This window comes from Calcarisporiella thermophila (assembly GCF_041956535.1).
Source record: "Calcarisporiella thermophila strain CBS 279.70 unplaced genomic scaffold VTP21scaffold_5, whole genome shotgun sequence".
Classification (NCBI taxonomy): domain Eukaryota; kingdom Fungi; phylum Calcarisporiellomycota; class Calcarisporiellomycetes; order Calcarisporiellales; family Calcarisporiellaceae; genus Calcarisporiella; species Calcarisporiella thermophila.
In genome coordinates this window covers 409,523-426,986 of record NW_027192195.1, presented here as the reverse complement: position 1 = coordinate 426,986, position 17,464 = coordinate 409,523, and the positions used below count along the sequence as shown (strand labels likewise).

Genomic DNA, 17,464 nt, shown 5'->3' with positions numbered 1-17,464 from the left:
CCTAATATCATCTCTTGAATGTTATATTGCTATTAGCGGATATTCAGTTCTCCCTTCCCCCCCTCCCCCCGCCCTCCCTTAGATTTTGCTCTTGCTAGTATCTTCTCTTTCTTCTTCCTCTAATTCTTGTGATTGACCCCAAAGGAGCAAGATAGAAAAAAATAACTGTAAACATACAAAATCCATGCCTAATCCTCCATTAACCTCGCCATCTGACTCATCGCATCAGCCTCCTCCAAATACCCCACCCTCCTCCTCATCTAGCATGCCATCCTCCGCCGACCAGTCTGACGCCCGGGTGCAACAGCTGCTTAGCGAAAAGACGGCCCTACGATCCCAGAATGATTCCTTGTGGAAGATTATCGAAAAACAGCGCAACATTCTGCAAAACTTGCAGCGGGAAATCCAGCGGATTACAAACGAGAAGGAGCAGATTGCCATTGAGCGCGATGGATTGGCGAAAAAGGTACGAGATTTAGAGAAATCTTCTGCAAAGCCCCCTGCCGCTGATGAACAGGATTCTACGGCGGGGAATGATGACGGCTCTGGGCTGCATCCGGAAACATGGGCCCCTTCGGCCGCTCCGACCCTGGACGATTCGAGTAACCCTGAGAGGGATGAGGCGCCCTCGGCGCCAATGCCTCAATCAGAGCTCGAACCACAGCCATCCGACAATGAGCCTGCTGCCAAGTTTGACGGAGAGGATCAAGTCAAAGAGGAAAAGATGGACGAGCTTGCCCAGGCCCAGTCCAACGTCAGCCCTGTATCCATAAGCAACGCCTCCAGACCCGCACCGCCGCCACGCTCCCCTTTCCGCTCCCCCTCGTCGCGAGATGAGGCCAAAATCTCTGATTCCGAGGCCGCCACTGCAACAGACTTAGCACCAACCACCCAAGGCACTTTACCCATCCTTAATACCAGTGTTGAAGCGACGAACGAGGCCACTTCGGCCCCGGTGGACTCGTCTTTGTCTGCGCCTGGACTGAGCATCACACCCCCTGTCGAGCAGGCCCGAGTGGTGCGGAAAAAGCCGTCGCTGCCTCGAGAATCGATGCTTCCCCCGCCACGCCTCATTCCAGAGCACGACCCCAGCTTGCGTGCTCCTTCCCCGCCGCTTCCCCGTGCGAGCTCGATGCAAGCGGGTGGGGGCGAAAGTGGGAATGGAAACGGCTCTTTGCTTGGGATCCCGACTGTACTGGGCAGCGGGAATCGGTCCAAGCGCGAGAGTGGGGTATGGATGGCTGCCGCGGACGCTCAGTCGGACGTGCCCAGGCAGTCTTCGGGCACGTATCCTGCGCCCGATCACCTGGCCATCTCACCCCGAATGTTGGCGCAGCCTGAAGGCGCCGAGCCAGCACCGGTGAGCCCCATCAGCCCCCTGTCTCCTCGCGATATGTCACCCAAAAAACAGGCCGCCCCAGGGTTCCAAGCCCCACCCAAACCGGCCCCTGGCGCTCCGCCGGTTTCTCGAACCTCCTCCGGTGGGATGTTTGATTCCATCGCGGGCATTTCTGTCCGAGTGGTTGGAACCAACGTGCGCGTGTACGAACGCGGGAAAGAAAAGTTGACCTTTATCATCAGCGTATTGAAGGTGCAGGACACCGGCGTGGCTGAGGAACTCTGGAGGGTCGAGAAGCTTTACTCCGACTTTTTAGCTCTCGATGCAAAGCTGAAACGCCAGGAGAGCAAAGCCATTTTGAACCGGATCGGAAAACTTCCGGACAAGAGCATGTTTAGTACGCACGCGCCTACGATTGTCGAACAGCGCAAGGTACCCTCTCGCGCCCTCTATGAAGCACGAAGAGCTTTTTTTTTTCCTGCGTATAACCTACTGCATATTGACGTGCTTCTGTTTGGTTTAGTTTTTGTTGGAGCAATACCTGCAACATATCATTTCGCTACCCATGCGCGATTCGAGCGACATTTGCGAGTTTTTGAGCAGCGATGTTGTGGAGCAGCAGCAGCGGCAGCCTCAGGTAGAGTTGGAGAGGGCGAATCCCCCGAACACATGGAATAGACTAGTTTGACCTTAAATTTTTTTTTTAAAAATCATCTACGAATAGATGGTTGGACAGAAGGAAGGGTATCTGACGAAGAGGGGCAAGAGTTTCGGAGGATGGAAAAAACGCTATTTCGTGGTGAAAAACGCTCCCATCCTCGACTATTATGAAAGCGTGAGTGCTCTTTTGCATCCTCTGCTTGGTTTCATGGGCTAACGGATGCTCTATTTAAAACAACAGAAAGATGGAAGCTGGCTGGGATGCATCAAGCTCACGCATGCTCAGCTAGCACGGCATTTGCCCACGACTCAAGACTCCATCACATCTAATTCCAATAATGCGGACTATCTGCACGCCTTTCTTATCCTCGAGCCCAAAAAACCCGGATCCTCCTCCATCACACGGCACATTTTGTGCGCGGAAACGGACGAGGAGCGCGACGAATGGGTGGAGGTGCTGGGACATTGGATCGGTGTTGCCGACCCATCCGCCCCGTCGGGTGGAGGCGGCAGGAAGGTCTCGAAGGAGGAGATTCGCACCGTGCCCGGCTCCGCGCACCCAATCGCGGGCACCGAGGATCTGGTCCCTCCGCCCCCCATGATAGGCGTCAATGCCATGGCTGCTTCGCAAGTGAGCTCCGACTCGAGCACAGGCGCAATTCGAATCCCAATGTCCAAGCAGAGCGAGGAGCTGAGCTGCAGCGTTGGGCCTGGAGTTGGGTGGAGACACCCCGCTCGTAGCATTAGCCCCGCCGTCGCCTCGCCAATGTCCTCGTCTCTTCCCACGAGCTCCCCACTCGAAAGAGCTAGTCTGGATGTAGTGGGGTGGGATCGCTCTGCGTCCCCGACCCCATCCCTCGACTCGGCCAACATCTCCCGCGGGGCTGATTCCATGGATGCGGCGGTGTCGCCCTACATTCCCCACCACGAACTACACCAACAGCAGCAGCATCAACAGCAGCAACTTCAGCCGGAAACCGCCCAACAGAAGAAGCAGCGTGCAAGGATGACTTTTGCCTTCACGAGAATGTTCCGGTCTGACAACAGCTCCACCGGGCAGTCGGAGCCCTCCACGTTCAGGCAGTTGCTCGGGGGTGGAGGCGGCGGACCGGCCGTGGCCGGAAAGACGGCGGGTGGCGGGGGCGGCGAGGCAAGAAGGCAGCAAGTTTTTGGCGTGCCGCTCGAGGAGGCAATCCGTGTGGCCAAAGTGAAAGAATTCGAGCTGCCTGCGGTTGTTTATCGGTGCATTGAATACCTAGAAGCGAAGGGGGCCGAAAAAGAGGAGGGAATATACCGGCTGTCGGGAAGCTCGTCGACAATCAAGATGCTGAAGGAGCGCTTCAATAACGGTATGGCCAATCGTTTTTGCCTCCCTTCATCGGCGTTTGGCGATAACTAGGCTCAACTGATTAACCTGCTCTTGTGTTTTATGGTTTATTCTCCATTTTTAGAGGGCGACGTCAATCTGCTCCAGCAGCCCGACTACTACGACGTGCACGCCATCACGGGGCTTCTCAAACTCTACTTACGGGAGCTGCCCATGGGCGTTCTTACCCGTGAGCTCCACCTTGATTTCCTGCACGTCATCGATCTGATGGACAGGCGGGCTCGCGTCCGCGAACTCGGCCGACTCGTCTCGGCGTTGCCCCTCGCGAATTATACCCTCCTCCGCGCTCTCACCGCGCATCTCATTCGCATTGTGCAAAACTCGAATATCAACAAGATGACCATGCGAAATGTTGGCATTGTGTTTGCCCCCACGCTAGGAATTCCTGCCGGCATCCTGGGCCTGTTGATGACCGAATTTGAGTACATATTCTACGTTAATGAGGAGGGAGGGCGTGCCCCGCGCCGGTTGAGCGATGAGGGAGAGGAGGATGAGGAAGGAGAGGAGGAGGAGGAAGAAGAAGAGGAGGAAAACGAGCAAGCTTCTCAACAGGATGCCGGTGAAGGCGGAGACAGGGAAGAGAATGGCGTTGCCCTCGCGGAAAATGAAGGGGTCAAGGGCGCCAAGGATGGAGGCGATGAGGGAGGCGCAGAGCGAAAGAAAAAACGTACCTCTAGCGCCCGGAGCAATCGGAATAGTGTGAATTACATGGGCGGAGCGCCCGACGCTATTGTAGGCCTTGAGAAGCGATTGTCCGGTGAGTTCTCCATCATTGAATCAGAAGGAGCCCTGTTTTGTGGTCTCTGCTTGCTAACCTGTGTTAATTTTTCTCATAAGCTTCTCCGGTTATTCGAATCGAGGATGAACAGGTGGCCGACGAACTCGGCCTCACTACTCCTGGAGATGATGAAGAGGAGCTGGAAGGAACACAGGAGATCCATGAGACTGGTGAAAGCGAGGTAAAAGTGGATCCTGCTAAGGGAGAAACCGAGGAAGAGAAAAATTTGGAGAAACATGCTAATGGTCAGCAACTAGTTTAAACCAGAGGATCGATAGATATAGTTAGCGGCTGTCTTTTTTTTGGTTTCCTTTTTTTTTGTGTAATTTATCCTCTAGTTTCCTTTTTTTGGGTTGAAATGGCGATGTACATATTCATTACTTTATCCTCTTTCTCTCTCTTTTTTTAATTATACTAATTTTCTTGGATTTCCCTTTTTTTTTCCCTCAAAATTTCCATTTAATTTTTTTTTTTTTTGCTTAGTTTCAATTCTTTTTTCTTTTTCCTCCCCTTTAGAGTACATCCCCCTTTCTTTATATATTTGCTCTGTAGCTCTTTTATGATTGATACTGCAAAAAGGAAATAGCTAATTCCTTCACAATAATGGCACATCTCCATTTTTGTTTTCAAAAAGACAATTAAATTGGCTTCTCGTCTTGTTTATGGGGCTAGGGCGTATTGGAGGCCAAGCTTAAGGTTAAGCTCGTACTTCAATGCGCCCCAAGCGTCAGAGACGGGCAGGAACGACTTACTACTTCAGAGTATAGGGGCAGTGGAGGAGTTTTATTTCACTCGGTGGGTATAGATGGTTTTCCCGTCTGCCTTTGAACTGCGGCAATGCTTCAGCAAAAGCGCGTCCAGCTTTTTCTTGTCCGCCGCCAAATCCTCCACGTACGGCAACAGCTCGGCGGCCTCCCATCGAGCGCGCTCGGCGAAGAGGGCCCGGAACCGTTCTGCCGGTTCGATCGGGAGCTCCGACCGAGGGAAGTAATTGAGATACTGGTGGAATACCTCCGTGTCCAACAAATAGTCTCCCTGTAGAGTTGGAGTGAAGAGGGTTGGCACCGTGTGCCTATGGATGCGAGCAAAGGGATAACTCAAACCTTTAAAAGATCAAGGGAGACGGTGAATTCGTCCGGGACCATCTTCTGCCATAGCAGCATGAAATCGTCGAGAGGCCACCGCTTGTCCTGCGGGGGAAAAGAAGGGAAACAATGAAAACCTATATCAAGATACTGCCACGCCAAAGCCTTCTACTCTGAATGGAGCGCTTACCTTTTGGGATCTTAAAAGCTGCTGGCCCATGAAGCGGACCACCTTTTCTCTCGACAGTTTGTATACCCCTGTTTGGATAGAGAGTTATCGTGTTGACTATTTCTTTCCCCGAGCAATCCAAAATGGGGTTCCCAGACTCACCCTCAGACACCACCTCCGCATATCTCGCCAGCACATGCTGGATCACAAACTCGGGCTCATCCATCACACGCACCACATCCGACTTCCGCACTGCATCAAGCCCCAAGTCCTCTGCAATACATGTCTGGAGAACAAGGTCCAAGACCAAATGCTCGTATTTTTTGTCCAGTGTCCGCCACCTTCCCTCTATCTCAACTCCCCCCAACTCTCTGAGTCCCGAGCGAAGCTCCTCCTCCGATGCCTGGACAACCTCCAGCAATTCATGAAAAGTTTTGCCAGCCGGCGCGTCCAGGGGCTCTCTGTCGGGCCCCTGGTATACAGCGAGCTCGGTTCTGAGGCGTTCGGTACGAGGACGGGTGGGAATCAATTCAAGAGTGGAGGCAAGTCGATCGAATATGGTATAGGATGGGGAAGGAGGGTGTGTTGGGTTTAGGTGTTCAGTAGGGCGCGTGAGAAGTAATGAATTGGAGAGGTGTACTTCCCGAAGTGCATAGGTCTTGTCGTTGGTGCAGAGGACAGCCTCGTCATCCGGACTCCCTTTGATGTAGATTCTAGAGATAGAGTTAGCAGTTGGCTAATTTGAATTAGAAAAGGATCCGATAATGTACTCTTGTCCGTTCACCAAAGCGTCCTCCACATCCTTCGGGAGCTCAATGAGTCGGTGCGTGTGGTGGAAATTGGTGTTTAATAGTAATTGAATGTCTGTATGCGGCAGGAGATTTGACATAATTTCGAACTTCTCTAATATTTTATATGTACACGCATCGCGTCGCGTTTTGACTTTTATTGAGGTGACTGCTATTCTTGCCATTATATCCATTCACTCTGCTCTGTCCAACTTTATTGTCGTATTGGGTCTCAAAGGTAGCAAAAAATAAAAAATAAAAAAAAAACGCAAAACGTTAAACAAGTTACTATAGCAACCGGAAAAATCCCTCGTAAAAGTTTATTATGATGCCGTTAATATTGAGGTCACTTTTTCTTCTGTCACAGAGTAGCTAAACGTGGATATTTTACCCAGCAAGTATTACCCCTTGTTAGAGCTAGTCTAGGCGGATTTGTTTGTCGTGAATTCTAAGTGACTCAGTTCAGTCCTCCTGTGTCGATAGCCTTTGACTATTCAGATACCATTGTCAAAGGGGTCAAAGTTCTATATGCTTATATATTATTTTGTATGATATCAAAAATGAAATCCCCATTATCATGGTCTTTTGGGTGGCCACTCAAGATCGACTTCTACCACATCCAACTCTATTAAATCAGCCTCGCACTCTCCAGGTCGATCGCAAGCCTCACCAATCATTTCCGCGATGTTGGGTCGTGTGCGTCCCAAATCCCCGTGGACAAGCTCCTTGATGTAGGTGCCCGCCTCTGTTTTGAATCTAGCAATGAAATAGTGAGGGTTTTCGGTAGTTTTAAACTGCAGAGCGTGGATCCGCTTAGGTCGCACAAGAGGAGCGCGCCGTTGAAGCACTCGAAGGGGTGTCCGTTGATCCACCACAAAGCCTGTTGAGTACTTCTGCTCCAGCTTCTCCAGTTGTGGGGCCGTGACCGGGTGGGAACTCCAAACCAGAGCACTGTAAGTCTTGGACTTATTCTCCTCGCCCTCCTTCATTTCCGTCACATCGCTGGCCCCAATACGGGTGAAATCACGTACCCCCACCAGGTCCGGGTGCGCGGCATTGATTTTGTCTGCCAGCGAGGCAGTATTTTCTTGTTGCCGGATTTGACGAGGGTTGATGATCTCCATGTAAAAAGGACGGCCGGAGCCTAACATTCGCACATTGGCATCTTCGCGGCCCGCCGACACAAACTTGTACTCATCGGCACGATACGCTTCCTTGAGGTGGTCTCCAATAATCTCGGACACCGAGGTCTCTGTTAGTCGGACTCCATCGGGAGCCCAAGGTGTTTGACTCACGGTCCTGGAGTATTTGAGATAGCGGCCTATTTGGGTCAAATGGAAGTCACGATCATGAAATACGCCCCAAAAGCTTTCACATAGTATCCTACCTCCTAAGAAGATCGAATCGTGCTTGAATTTTATCTGCCGCAGTAAGCTGGTGGTAGTGATGGGTTTGGGTGGGAATGGGACGGACCTATAGTAGGAGTAAACGAGGATCTCAGTATGTACTGAGGAAACTCGAAGCAAAATGCTACACTGACTTGATAAACTCGCTGTCCGGCAGCTTCGATAGAGCAGCTACTATATTCTGTCGAGAGTCACCGACTATCTTTTCTTTTCCCTAACAGCAGGATCCCATGAGTGTGATTTCGATCTCTTGAAGAAGAATCCTCGCGTTACCTTCTCGCGAACTTTACGCACGCTAATTCCGCCCCCTTCTATCTCGGCGAGGAACATGTGGTCACTCTGCGTCTCCTGGTGTTCAAACTCGAGCATCAATTTCAGAGCTCCACCCTGGAGATCAAGCCCAACGCCAAGCACATCCTTCAGCTTTTGCCCAATGCACTGGCGGACGATTTCCTTCAAATCCACTACATCTCTTCGGTTGAATCTCCATCCATTCTCTCTGTTGAAAAGTACCAATATACCTTCAGCGAGCTATATTCTTCAAAACATAACAAAATACTGAACACGCTAATTACTTTGACAGCCTCGAGAAGTATATATTTGCAGCGTGACTCCGCACCAGAGTTCCTTGCGGAAGGGACACCGTGAGCCCGAGAGAAGTGTCTGGATTCAGGTCGTATTTCTCACTGTTCCAATGAGTTTGAATTTTCTCTACAATAGTGTCGAAGGACGAGAGGATGCCCAAACACAATGTACAGGGAGAGGAGAGCAGAGGTCTAGATAGAGCCAGTCTAGATTCCTAATGGAGCCGAATGGGATGTCATTATAAAGGAAACGAATTTTCTGGTTGAATCAAAAATTTACCTCCTCTTCCATTAAATAAAATCCCACATCTTCAATCCCAGCTAAACGTAGGAAACACCGAGGACAATATTGGCATTCAGATATATCAGGCTCCTTGAGGCGTAGGAGCTCGTTGGGGGCCGATTCCAGGAGGCGAGAGGTTAATGTTGCGTGTCCTTGTCGAGGTAGAGATAGCACAATTGAGTAGGGTGAATTGAGAATGGGAGGTTTATAGAGTTTTTTCAAACGGGAAAAGAGACTGAGCATTACTTGTGATTTCGCCCTCTTCTGTCCTTTGCTTTTTTAAGGGGGGTGGAGATGTCGCGTCTTCGCCAGCCATAGGTGGGCTCGGGGGGGGGGGGGAGTGTCTTTGGGAGACTGCCCAACTTTGTATTGTCACAAAATTGCTGTGGCTTATTTTATTGTCGGGGAGGTCAAAAAGTCTGTCTAAATCAAAGAATTGGATTCCCTCTCTTTCAGCTTCTCTCGAGAACACATATAAAGGATTTGACTCGAAGATGGGTATGTAGCCGTCTTTAGCAGCAACTGTGATGGATGGATGGATGGACTAAAGGATGATATCTAATGTGTTTTTTTAATTTTTTTTCTCTTGGTTCATAGCCGTCGGTAAAAACAAGTAAGAAATCCGTTTCTTGATCATGGATGGCATGGATTAAGAACTCGGGCATTGACTGATACTAATTTTGTCCCCTACTATCATCTAGGCGTCTCTCTAAAGGTAAAAAGGGTCTCAAGAAGAAGATGTAAGTAGATCTCGATCCCTCTAATTGTTATCCCCCTATACGATCTGTGGATTGATTAATGGTTTTTTCAATCTAGCGTCGATCCCTTCTCCCGCAAGGACTGGTACGATGTTAAGGCTCCCTCCATGTTCGAGGTTCGCAACTTTGGCAAGACTCTGGCCAATCGTACCCAGGGTTTGAGTAAGTTGGCTGATCCATCCCATATTTCCTCCCATAATCTCATTAATTTTATTAATCGTCTTATACAGAGAATGTCAATGATGCGCTCAAGGGCCGTGTGTTCGAGATGTCGCTCGGTGACCTGAACAAGGATGAGGAGAAATCCTTCCGTAAGATCAAGCTCCGCGTTGATGAAATCCAGGGTCGCAACTGCTTGACCAACTTCCATGGCATGAGCATGACCTCGGACAAGCTTCGCTCGCTTGTGCGCAAGTGGCAGACTCTCATCGAGGCCCACTATGATGTCAAGACCACTGACGGCTACCTTATGCGCCTCTTCGTGATTGCCTTCACCAAGCGCCGCTACAACCAGCTGAAGAAGACGACCTATGCCCAGTCGTCGCAGATCCGCCAGATCCGCAAGAAGATTTTCGACATCATCCAAAAGGAAGCCTCCACATGTGACCTCAAGGAACTGGTTGCCAAGTTCATCCCCGAGTCCATCGGACACAAGATCGAGAAGGCATGCCAGGGCATCTATCCCTTGCAGAACGTGTACGTCCACAAGGCCAAGATCCTCAAATCGCCTAAGTTCGACATCTCCAAGCTTCTCGAGCTCCACGGCGACGCTGGCGAGGACACCGGTGCCAAGGTTAAGTCCAAGGACTTTGTCGAGCCCGCACCTCTCGAGTCTGTCTAAATTCGTAAATTTTGGCACTTTTGTTTCTACTTTTATTTTCTTTTCTTTACACTTTTATTGCGGCCGTGTTTGGCGACTTAAAACCTGAATAAAAATCTCATATATTAGTTAAGAATGGCCCTCGGCTGCTTGCCTCTCATGAATGCGGTTAGCCGCCTGGACATTCTTTTTAGAGGAAATATTTTCATTTAGCGGTTCGTAAACAAATTGCGTGACTGCCACAAAAAGGAGCCTTTTGTATTTTGTTCCCAAACTTTTTTTTGTAGAATAGCTCCAGAAAATGAGCGACCAAAAGGCGACATCACATAAAAAGAAAAAGGAAAATTTGAAATGGCAAATAAATCTTTTAGAGGCTAAGGTTTCTAATTTATTTCCTCATTGTCCTTGTGAGACTTGATGCTCAAATCGCTTTTGCTATAGTGTGGGTTGGAGCCTTCCATTCAACGCGCCAAAGCTGCAGTGCGCAAATCGAAGGACCACAAGACAACGGAGGACGCCAAAGAAGGAGCTGATGACGAGAAATTACTTATGCAACTAAGAGGAGAGAAGATTAGCAGAAAACTTGTAAGTTTCTTTTTTTGGTTATCAAATGCCAGTTGACATCCATTAGTCCTAATGGATTGGAGTGACCCATTTTTGTACTTTTATAGTTCCATGAGAAGAAAGAGCTGAAGAAAGGTCTCAAAAAAGCTAAGGTATTTGAGACGCAGCGGCTGGTGAAGCGGCTACGGAATGCAAGAGTGCAACTAGCACAGTATGTACTGTCCTTGTGACTCCGTATGAATGGATGAATTGGAATAACTCTGCTTTGTGCATGTAGGATACGGAACCAAGTCGAGACAGGGGAAACCTCCGATGAAAAAACTGCTGGGAAAACTGCTGAGAAATCCAAAACGGAGCAGGAGCTTGATGCGGATGTGAAAAGGTACGAGGCCGATCTTGATATTGTCAAACGCCTCGACCTCGACCGTCTTGTCGACAAACTACTCCGAACAAAACTCTCGAAGCATCCCACTCTCAAGTCACATCCCCTTATGCAGCAGTACATCGACACCGTAGTAGAAGAGAAAGGTACGCCTCCGCCTCAAACTTCGAGCATCGCAGCCACCCTGGTGGATGTCAATGCACATGTACGAACCATTGAGGCGCGATTATTGGGCCGAAACACCGTCAAGGAAGTATTTGAAAGAATTTTCAAAGGATTGGAGGTTATTTTGTTCGGTAAGACAAGCATCACAACCATCTCCACATCTGAGAAGCGCAAGAGAGGTGAGGGGAGTAAGAGCGAGGTAATGGACAACATAAGTGTAAGCCTCTGATTTTCGAGGAGATTATATTTTCTTCTTGGCCAATTGTTTGATAACATTGTATATATAATTTAACAGACAACCGTTGCGAAAAAATTGAAGCTGTCAAGTAAAAATAGTCAAGGAGTTTCCGATGAGCAGGAAACAGGGTTTGAAGGCGATGTTGAGATTAGCGGGGCTACCGATTTTTCCCATATATCCACCGATAATGATGACGATGAAATTGCACAGTCCCAGCCTCCAGCCTCCAACTCCGATGGAGAAATAGAGGATAGGGTGCATGGAAATAGCTTTGAAGATATTGATGAGGAGGAGGCATCGGACGAGGGGGAGAATTGGGAGAGGAGAGGAGAAGAGGACGAGGACGAGGAGGGCATGCCCTATGCTGACGGGTATGACTCTGATGGAGAGCCAATTGATGGATCCGCTAAAAGAAGCGGCGCAAGGAGAGCAAACGATACAGGAAGCTTATTTATTGACTCGCTGCAGAGCGGATTTATTGATGGGGAGATGGAGCCTTGGGAGCGTCAAGAAGCAGAGGGAAAGAGTCTGAAGAAGAATAGAATGGGACAGCGAGCGCGGCGACAGTAAGTTCAGACTTCTGCCCTTGTCCCCCTGAGGATGGCTATTCACTTAGGTTTGCCCTATATTTTAGGCTCTGGGAAAAGAAATACGGCAAAAATGCAAAGCATGTCCAGAAGAGCCAACAGCGCCGAGGGAACAAAGATGAGCGATCCAAAAATGGACCACATCGAGCGGGAGCAGGCACCAGTGGTTCGAACTCCAAAGGTGCAGACCAACGACACCAGAGCCACAAGCACGAACCCAAAGCCAAGAGATTTAGCGAGCAGAAGAAGGCTGCCCCACAAGTGGATGAAGAACTTCACCCCTCCTGGGTTGCGAAGCAACAGCAAAAAGAGGCTATGCAGAAGGCGATGCAGCAGGCGAAGAGTACAAAGATTGTATTTAATGACGACAGCGATTAAGTGGATATCCAAGAACTTTTTTTTTCTTTAACTCCTTTTTTTCTTCTTTAATGGACTCGACAACTTGGTCATTTACAATTCTTTTATTTTTGTCTATTGTTGAATAACACCTCCCTTTACACCCTTTTGATGCATTCTTCAATCAATAGGAGCAATTTTGCATTTTCGATGGAGTCGAGTTAATCTTCAATATCCATGCAAAGTATTTACTAAAAATGTTATCAAAAGAAAAAAAAGGGGGGGGAGTGGGAAGAAATATTTAAAGAGAAAATGCGAATTCAAAGACAAAGATGAAAACGAATTTCAAGAACAGTGGTGGGCAAAAAATACAAAAGCACAGACAGGAAAAGAGGGAATAAAGTTACAAAACTGGCAGGGAAAATATAGAGTATAAAATATGGTATTATATAATAATTGTAATTCAAGAAGTAAAAGAGACCAAAAAAAGACTTCACAAGAACAAGCTGTGGTTTTCAGCATCGACCACAAGGGGATGTGACAAAATCTGCTCTGCTGTGGGCCGTGCCGCTGGGTCGGGGCTCAACATGCCTCTGATTAATCGTACAAGTTCACTTGAAAAGTTTTGAACCTTGCAGTCGGACAGATCCCCTCGCCGAAGCCGCTGCCATATTGGACCGTTTTCCGGCAATATTACGTTGGCGGCCATTTCGAGAATGATGAGCCCCAGGCTGAAGATATCCGCGGGTTTGTCGTAGCGGCCATGAAGGATCTCGGGGGCCAGATATTCACGATCGCCCTCATGCTCAGATCCGCTACGAACTGGAAGACGTGCCGCCATACCAAAATCGGCTATTTTAAGCTTTCCGTCTTTGTGTATTAGGATATTGGCGGGCTTGATATCTAGGTGAATGATGTTGGAGTTGTGGAGATGTTTTAGTCCCTATAATAGATTGAGGTGAGCGGGTCAAATAACTTTAGCCTGTGATCCCACGATTCCTATAACTTCAGCTGAGAGACATACCTTGGCTAAATCGGCAAGTATTCGCCATATCCGTCGCTCTTCAACCGGCTCTCTACTCCCGCAGTCCTCGAGATACGAGTATAAACTATTATGTGGATATATTACTAATCATGCTGAAAAACAAAATGTATTCCCGTATATTTACCTTCCATTCTCGCACAACTCCATCTGTAGGTATAGATACCCAAACTGCTCCCAAGCATCGACAAGCCGAATCACGTTGTCGTGACACTCTAGTGACCATATGATGGCTACCTCTTGCAGTTTCTCGAAACTAGCACACAAAGGCAAAAGAGCGAGGTTACTAATGACGATGGCAAAAAACTCTGCAAAATCAATGTATTGTAATACCGGTCGTTCGGACTGATAAAGGGGAGCTTTGTCTTTTTTACTGCATAGTGCTTTCCTGTTGTCCGATCTTGCACCTTCGACACCTCTGAAAACTCGCCGCGGCCAATTATTGAGATATGCTTGAAATGATAGTCAAAATAATCCTGTGTGGAGGTACTCAGTGGTGAGTCATCCAGAGAGGGCTTTTTGAAAAATGATGGGCTCATCCATTTTGGGGCTAGAGAGGTAATTAATAAATTAGTTAATCAACACTCCAAGTGATTTTTGATCATAAACAATAATCATCTGGAACAGCTAGAAAAGAAATGATTTCATACCGATTCGCATATAATCTTTGAAATATTCTGGCCTTAAGAAATGCGGGTATGGAGCCAAGACATCATGATGTTGTGGCACATTCAAATATCCGCGAGAATTCGTCAGAGATGATCGATCTATTAACTGAAGACGCTTATTTGGGGTGATTTTATCGGGAAATGAGTTCCTCCGCTTCTCTCCTTTGCCGAACAATTTTTTAGTCTCGAAACGTGGGGTCAGCGCTAGACAAGATGGAACGTCTGTAGTTAAGTAATATGCGGGTTTTTTGCACGGTGTATCGGGTGGGATATGCTTATGCTTGGTATGTTGACCGCGATTACGTTTAGAGATGAGGCCGGTGGACATGAACGCCGTTTGAAGAGGCTTTACTCTCTGAACGTGAGGATTATGCTCTGGGGTGCGCGCAGCTGATGCAGCAGTCGGCGATGAAAAATCAAAGGAGATTGGAGTTGAAGGTGGCGGAGGTAATGTGGGAGTTAGTTGTTGCGACATTAGATGATCTTGTATAGAAAAAAAAAAAAATTAAAAAAAAAAAAATAAATTGCTTAAGTCTGAAATAAAAAAGAAAAAAAAAATTCGGGGAATCGGTCCTGGGGACGCGTTTTCGCGTCCGTAAATTTTTTTTGTTTATGTTAACGCGTAAAAATCTTCAAACTTTAATTCTAGTGACGTCGATATGTCACACTATGCTTGAATCAAGTGGCAAAAAAATGAGATAATTCTATCAATCCATTAGGTCAAATTCTACCATTTCAGATGACTGACTTAGAGCCTGCATCTAACTCGGGCCGAATTCTGTCGGATGCACCCGCCAATTCGTCTTTAGAATCATACAGCTCCCGTCCGGTGACGCCCGCACAATCGCATCACCAGCGCAAATCCTCGTCCTCGACCTCTCTTAAAGCCAAAGCAACCACCCATCTCTCTGTAGAAACTCCCGCCTATATTGCACCTCCTTCACTTTCATCTGGAAGGAAGTCCCCGTATTCTTCCGATATCCAAGGCGATTCAGAGTCAACTAATGGTGGTGGAGTTGGTGGTGAAGAGGAAGTTCTGAGCCTAGCGGAGCTTTTACGGAGATCTCCTATAGCCAGACTAGCATCCCCCGCTCCCAGCTCGAGTTGTTCAATTAATTCAGCACGAATGAGAAATAGATTCTTGGAGGACGAGACAATATCGGCGCGATCGACCGACGCTTTTATCGAGAATAATGCAGGTGATGCCCGCGTTATGACCGCTAGATGATGATGGAGTCAGAAAATGTATTAAAATTTAAATTTAGATACCCGCTCGCTAAATCCAGATCGTGAGACTTCGGATAATGCACAACTGAATGTAAATAGCCTAACTAAACAAGATCAAGTGAATTATGATCAAACGAATTCGGATAGATTGCATCGTCGTGCTAGTTCAGAGGGTAATCATTCCTGAAGATTTCTGTGCTTTGAATGCTAAGAAGAGGGCTAAATTATTGATACCCTATGCATACACACATATATATATATTTGCCGATATTCGGTGAATAGAGTTCGACTCCTCTACGTGGACGAGACATAAAAAGCATTTCTTTGTATTAAGTAGTGCAGGGAAGCCCATTTGGACCAGATATGGCGATGAGTCCCGTATATCGACTTATATGGGGGTGATCCAAGCCATTGTCTCTTTTTTCGCTGACATGGATGATACCATTCGGTAGGTATTGCGAATCTGTTCACTTAGGGATATGCCTTTGACCGATATTCTTATTCCTTCTAGGTGCATCAATGCTGGGCATCATAAGTTTGTCTTCATGCTAAGAGGTCCACTCTATCTTGTTGCCGTTGCAAAAACCGGAGAACCCGAGCAAATAGTATATATCGCTTTTATAATCCATAGTGTTATAAAGATATGTTGATAACGTCCCGATTTGATAGCTTCGCGACCAACTTTCCTATATCTACAATCAAATTCTCAGCGTCCTCACCTCCACCCAGCTCATGAAAATATTCGAGCAGCGGATCAACTTTGATTTGCGTCGCTTGCTCGGCGGAACGGAAGTTTTTCTTGATAGCTTAGCACGTGAGATGAGCCGCAATCCATCCTTTATGCTTGGGGCCATTCAGTGTGTACCGATGGCACGTGAGTTCCGTGAAAAAATTGGCGGAATTATGCAGGGCGAAAAATGCAAAGGATTGTTGTATGCGATTTTGGTTGCTGATAACAAGTTAGTCACGTTATTACGACCTCGAAAACATAGTGTGCACCCATCTGGTAATGGGACTCGCGATAAGTTTCTTTTTCACAATTTTGGTTGCTCACTGGTTGGCCTTCTCTTTTGCAGATTTACATTTACTGTTTAACATGGTTCATGGCTCGAACACTTTTCGAACGGCCGAGTCGTGGACTCCTCTATGCCTTCCAAAATTCAACAACCGGGGCTTTCTGCATGCGTATATCTGCTACATTTCTCAGGAATTATGTCTGTTGCTAGTATCAACTGATAAGGACCGATTTTTTGAGCTCTCTGACTACAAGAATAAGCTAGTGGAGGTTTGTGGCCCATTTTCTCTCCATATTATCCTTTTGTATGTATCCTCTTTAAATACCCCTATTTTGAATAGAATATGACCTCGACTGGCGCGTTCGAGAATCTACACGAAGCAATAAAACGCGAGCACTACACGATTGCTGACATCGGTATCCCTGGCCTGCGCCATTTCATCTACAAATCCCGTGTCAATGTTCAGTTTACCTCGCCGCCCTTCACCGATTTCTACCCCAATCTTGATGATCAGCGAAGAGTATTTCGGCTATACCAATACACCCATGATCGAATACACTCAAAGACGATTCCACTGAAACTACTCTACCATGTTAGCTCGACGGAGACCGTACTTGGCTGGGTAAGTTAAATGAATGCAAGTCCTGATATCCTGTCCAAAGAGTCCTTTCCACTTATTATCCTTGCATGTAGATTACATCCTCATTTGAACTATATGCAGTATTTGGCCCTTTGGTGTCCAAAACAAGTATAGTTACTTCTGCAAATGCTTTACTACGTTGGATACGGGGCAAGGAGGATAGTTTGTTTGTTGTGAACCCACCTGTCTTTTAGAAAGGGAGTTCATCCCATTGTTATGTTTGCTTGTAAAAATACTCACCCTTTTATAGGGGGATATACAGCAGATGTCTTATTTTTTGCCTTGTAATAATTCCATTTTCTATTTCCCACTCCCTTGCATAGTTTCATTTTTATGTCTTTCTCTTTTTCCCGCCAAACAATATAATTCTCCTCAAATAATTTATGTGAAAATAGAATAGCATCGGATCCGTGATCAAGTTCAATAGATAATTGTCAAGAATTTAATTTCGCGCGGCAACTATCCCGGCGATTATCCAATTAATGCAGAAACTATTTCATTACAAAATCGTATCCGACCGAGTGGGACAGCAAGTCTCTTTG

General features: G+C 47.4%; 7 protein-coding genes across 7 annotated transcripts; 4 read left to right on the top strand and 3 right to left on the bottom strand.

The window, feature by feature from the left end:
- Positions 1 to 184: 184 nt before the first annotated feature.
- On the top strand, positions 185 to 4,426 carry VTP21DRAFT_9262 (uncharacterized protein; the record flags this gene model as incomplete). Its single annotated transcript, XM_069400200.1, has 6 exons — positions 185 to 1,771; positions 1,863 to 1,976; positions 2,064 to 2,174; positions 2,241 to 3,348; positions 3,451 to 4,143; positions 4,224 to 4,426. 6 exons carry the CDS (start codon positions 185 to 187, stop codon positions 4,424 to 4,426), a joined length of 3,816 nt encoding a protein of 1,271 aa, XP_069254150.1.
- A 521-nt stretch (positions 4,427 to 4,947) lies between these two features.
- On the bottom strand, positions 4,948 to 6,307 carry VTP21DRAFT_9261 (uncharacterized protein; the record flags this gene model as incomplete). Its single annotated transcript, XM_069400199.1, has 5 exons — positions 4,948 to 5,199; positions 5,268 to 5,354; positions 5,440 to 5,507; positions 5,581 to 6,131; positions 6,189 to 6,307. The coding sequence occupies 5 exons, from the start codon at positions 6,305 to 6,307 to the stop codon at positions 4,948 to 4,950; spliced, it is 1,077 nt and encodes a 358-aa protein (XP_069254149.1).
- A 474-nt stretch (positions 6,308 to 6,781) lies between these two features.
- On the bottom strand, positions 6,782 to 8,795 carry VTP21DRAFT_9260 (uncharacterized protein; the record flags this gene model as incomplete). The annotated part of the gene is made up of 7 exons (XM_069400198.1): positions 6,782 to 7,527; positions 7,594 to 7,679; positions 7,747 to 7,826; positions 7,886 to 8,111; positions 8,188 to 8,411; positions 8,477 to 8,631; positions 8,726 to 8,795. 7 exons carry the CDS (start codon positions 8,793 to 8,795, stop codon positions 6,782 to 6,784), a joined length of 1,587 nt encoding a protein of 528 aa, XP_069254148.1.
- Positions 8,796 to 8,973: 178 nt separating this feature from the next.
- VTP21DRAFT_9259 (40S ribosomal protein eS1) lies at positions 8,974 to 10,078 on the top strand (the record flags this gene model as incomplete). The annotated part of the gene is made up of 5 exons (XM_069400196.1): positions 8,974 to 8,977; positions 9,077 to 9,092; positions 9,181 to 9,219; positions 9,296 to 9,399; positions 9,468 to 10,078. The coding sequence occupies 5 exons, from the start codon at positions 8,974 to 8,976 to the stop codon at positions 10,076 to 10,078; spliced, it is 774 nt and encodes a 257-aa protein (XP_069254147.1).
- Positions 10,079 to 10,358: 280 nt separating this feature from the next.
- VTP21DRAFT_9258 (uncharacterized protein) lies at positions 10,359 to 12,371 on the top strand (the record flags this gene model as incomplete). The annotated part of the gene is made up of 6 exons (XM_069400195.1): positions 10,359 to 10,436; positions 10,499 to 10,642; positions 10,729 to 10,832; positions 10,899 to 11,385; positions 11,464 to 11,972; positions 12,041 to 12,371. 6 exons carry the CDS (start codon positions 10,359 to 10,361, stop codon positions 12,369 to 12,371), a joined length of 1,653 nt encoding a protein of 550 aa, XP_069254146.1.
- Positions 12,372 to 12,822: 451 nt separating this feature from the next.
- Positions 12,823 to 14,514, bottom strand: VTP21DRAFT_9257 (uncharacterized protein; the record flags this gene model as incomplete). The annotated part of the gene is made up of 5 exons (XM_069400194.1): positions 12,823 to 13,272; positions 13,354 to 13,438; positions 13,499 to 13,627; positions 13,705 to 13,921; positions 14,022 to 14,514. 5 exons carry the CDS (start codon positions 14,512 to 14,514, stop codon positions 12,823 to 12,825), a joined length of 1,374 nt encoding a protein of 457 aa, XP_069254145.1.
- Positions 14,515 to 14,778: 264 nt separating this feature from the next.
- On the top strand, positions 14,779 to 17,116 carry VTP21DRAFT_9256 (uncharacterized protein; the record flags this gene model as incomplete). The annotated part of the gene is made up of 8 exons (XM_069400193.1): positions 14,779 to 15,238; positions 15,305 to 15,439; positions 15,549 to 15,714; positions 15,778 to 15,871; positions 15,936 to 16,272; positions 16,343 to 16,551; positions 16,623 to 16,904; positions 16,976 to 17,116. 8 exons carry the CDS (start codon positions 14,779 to 14,781, stop codon positions 17,114 to 17,116), a joined length of 1,824 nt encoding a protein of 607 aa, XP_069254144.1.
- Positions 17,117 to 17,464: the final 348 nt, after the last annotated feature.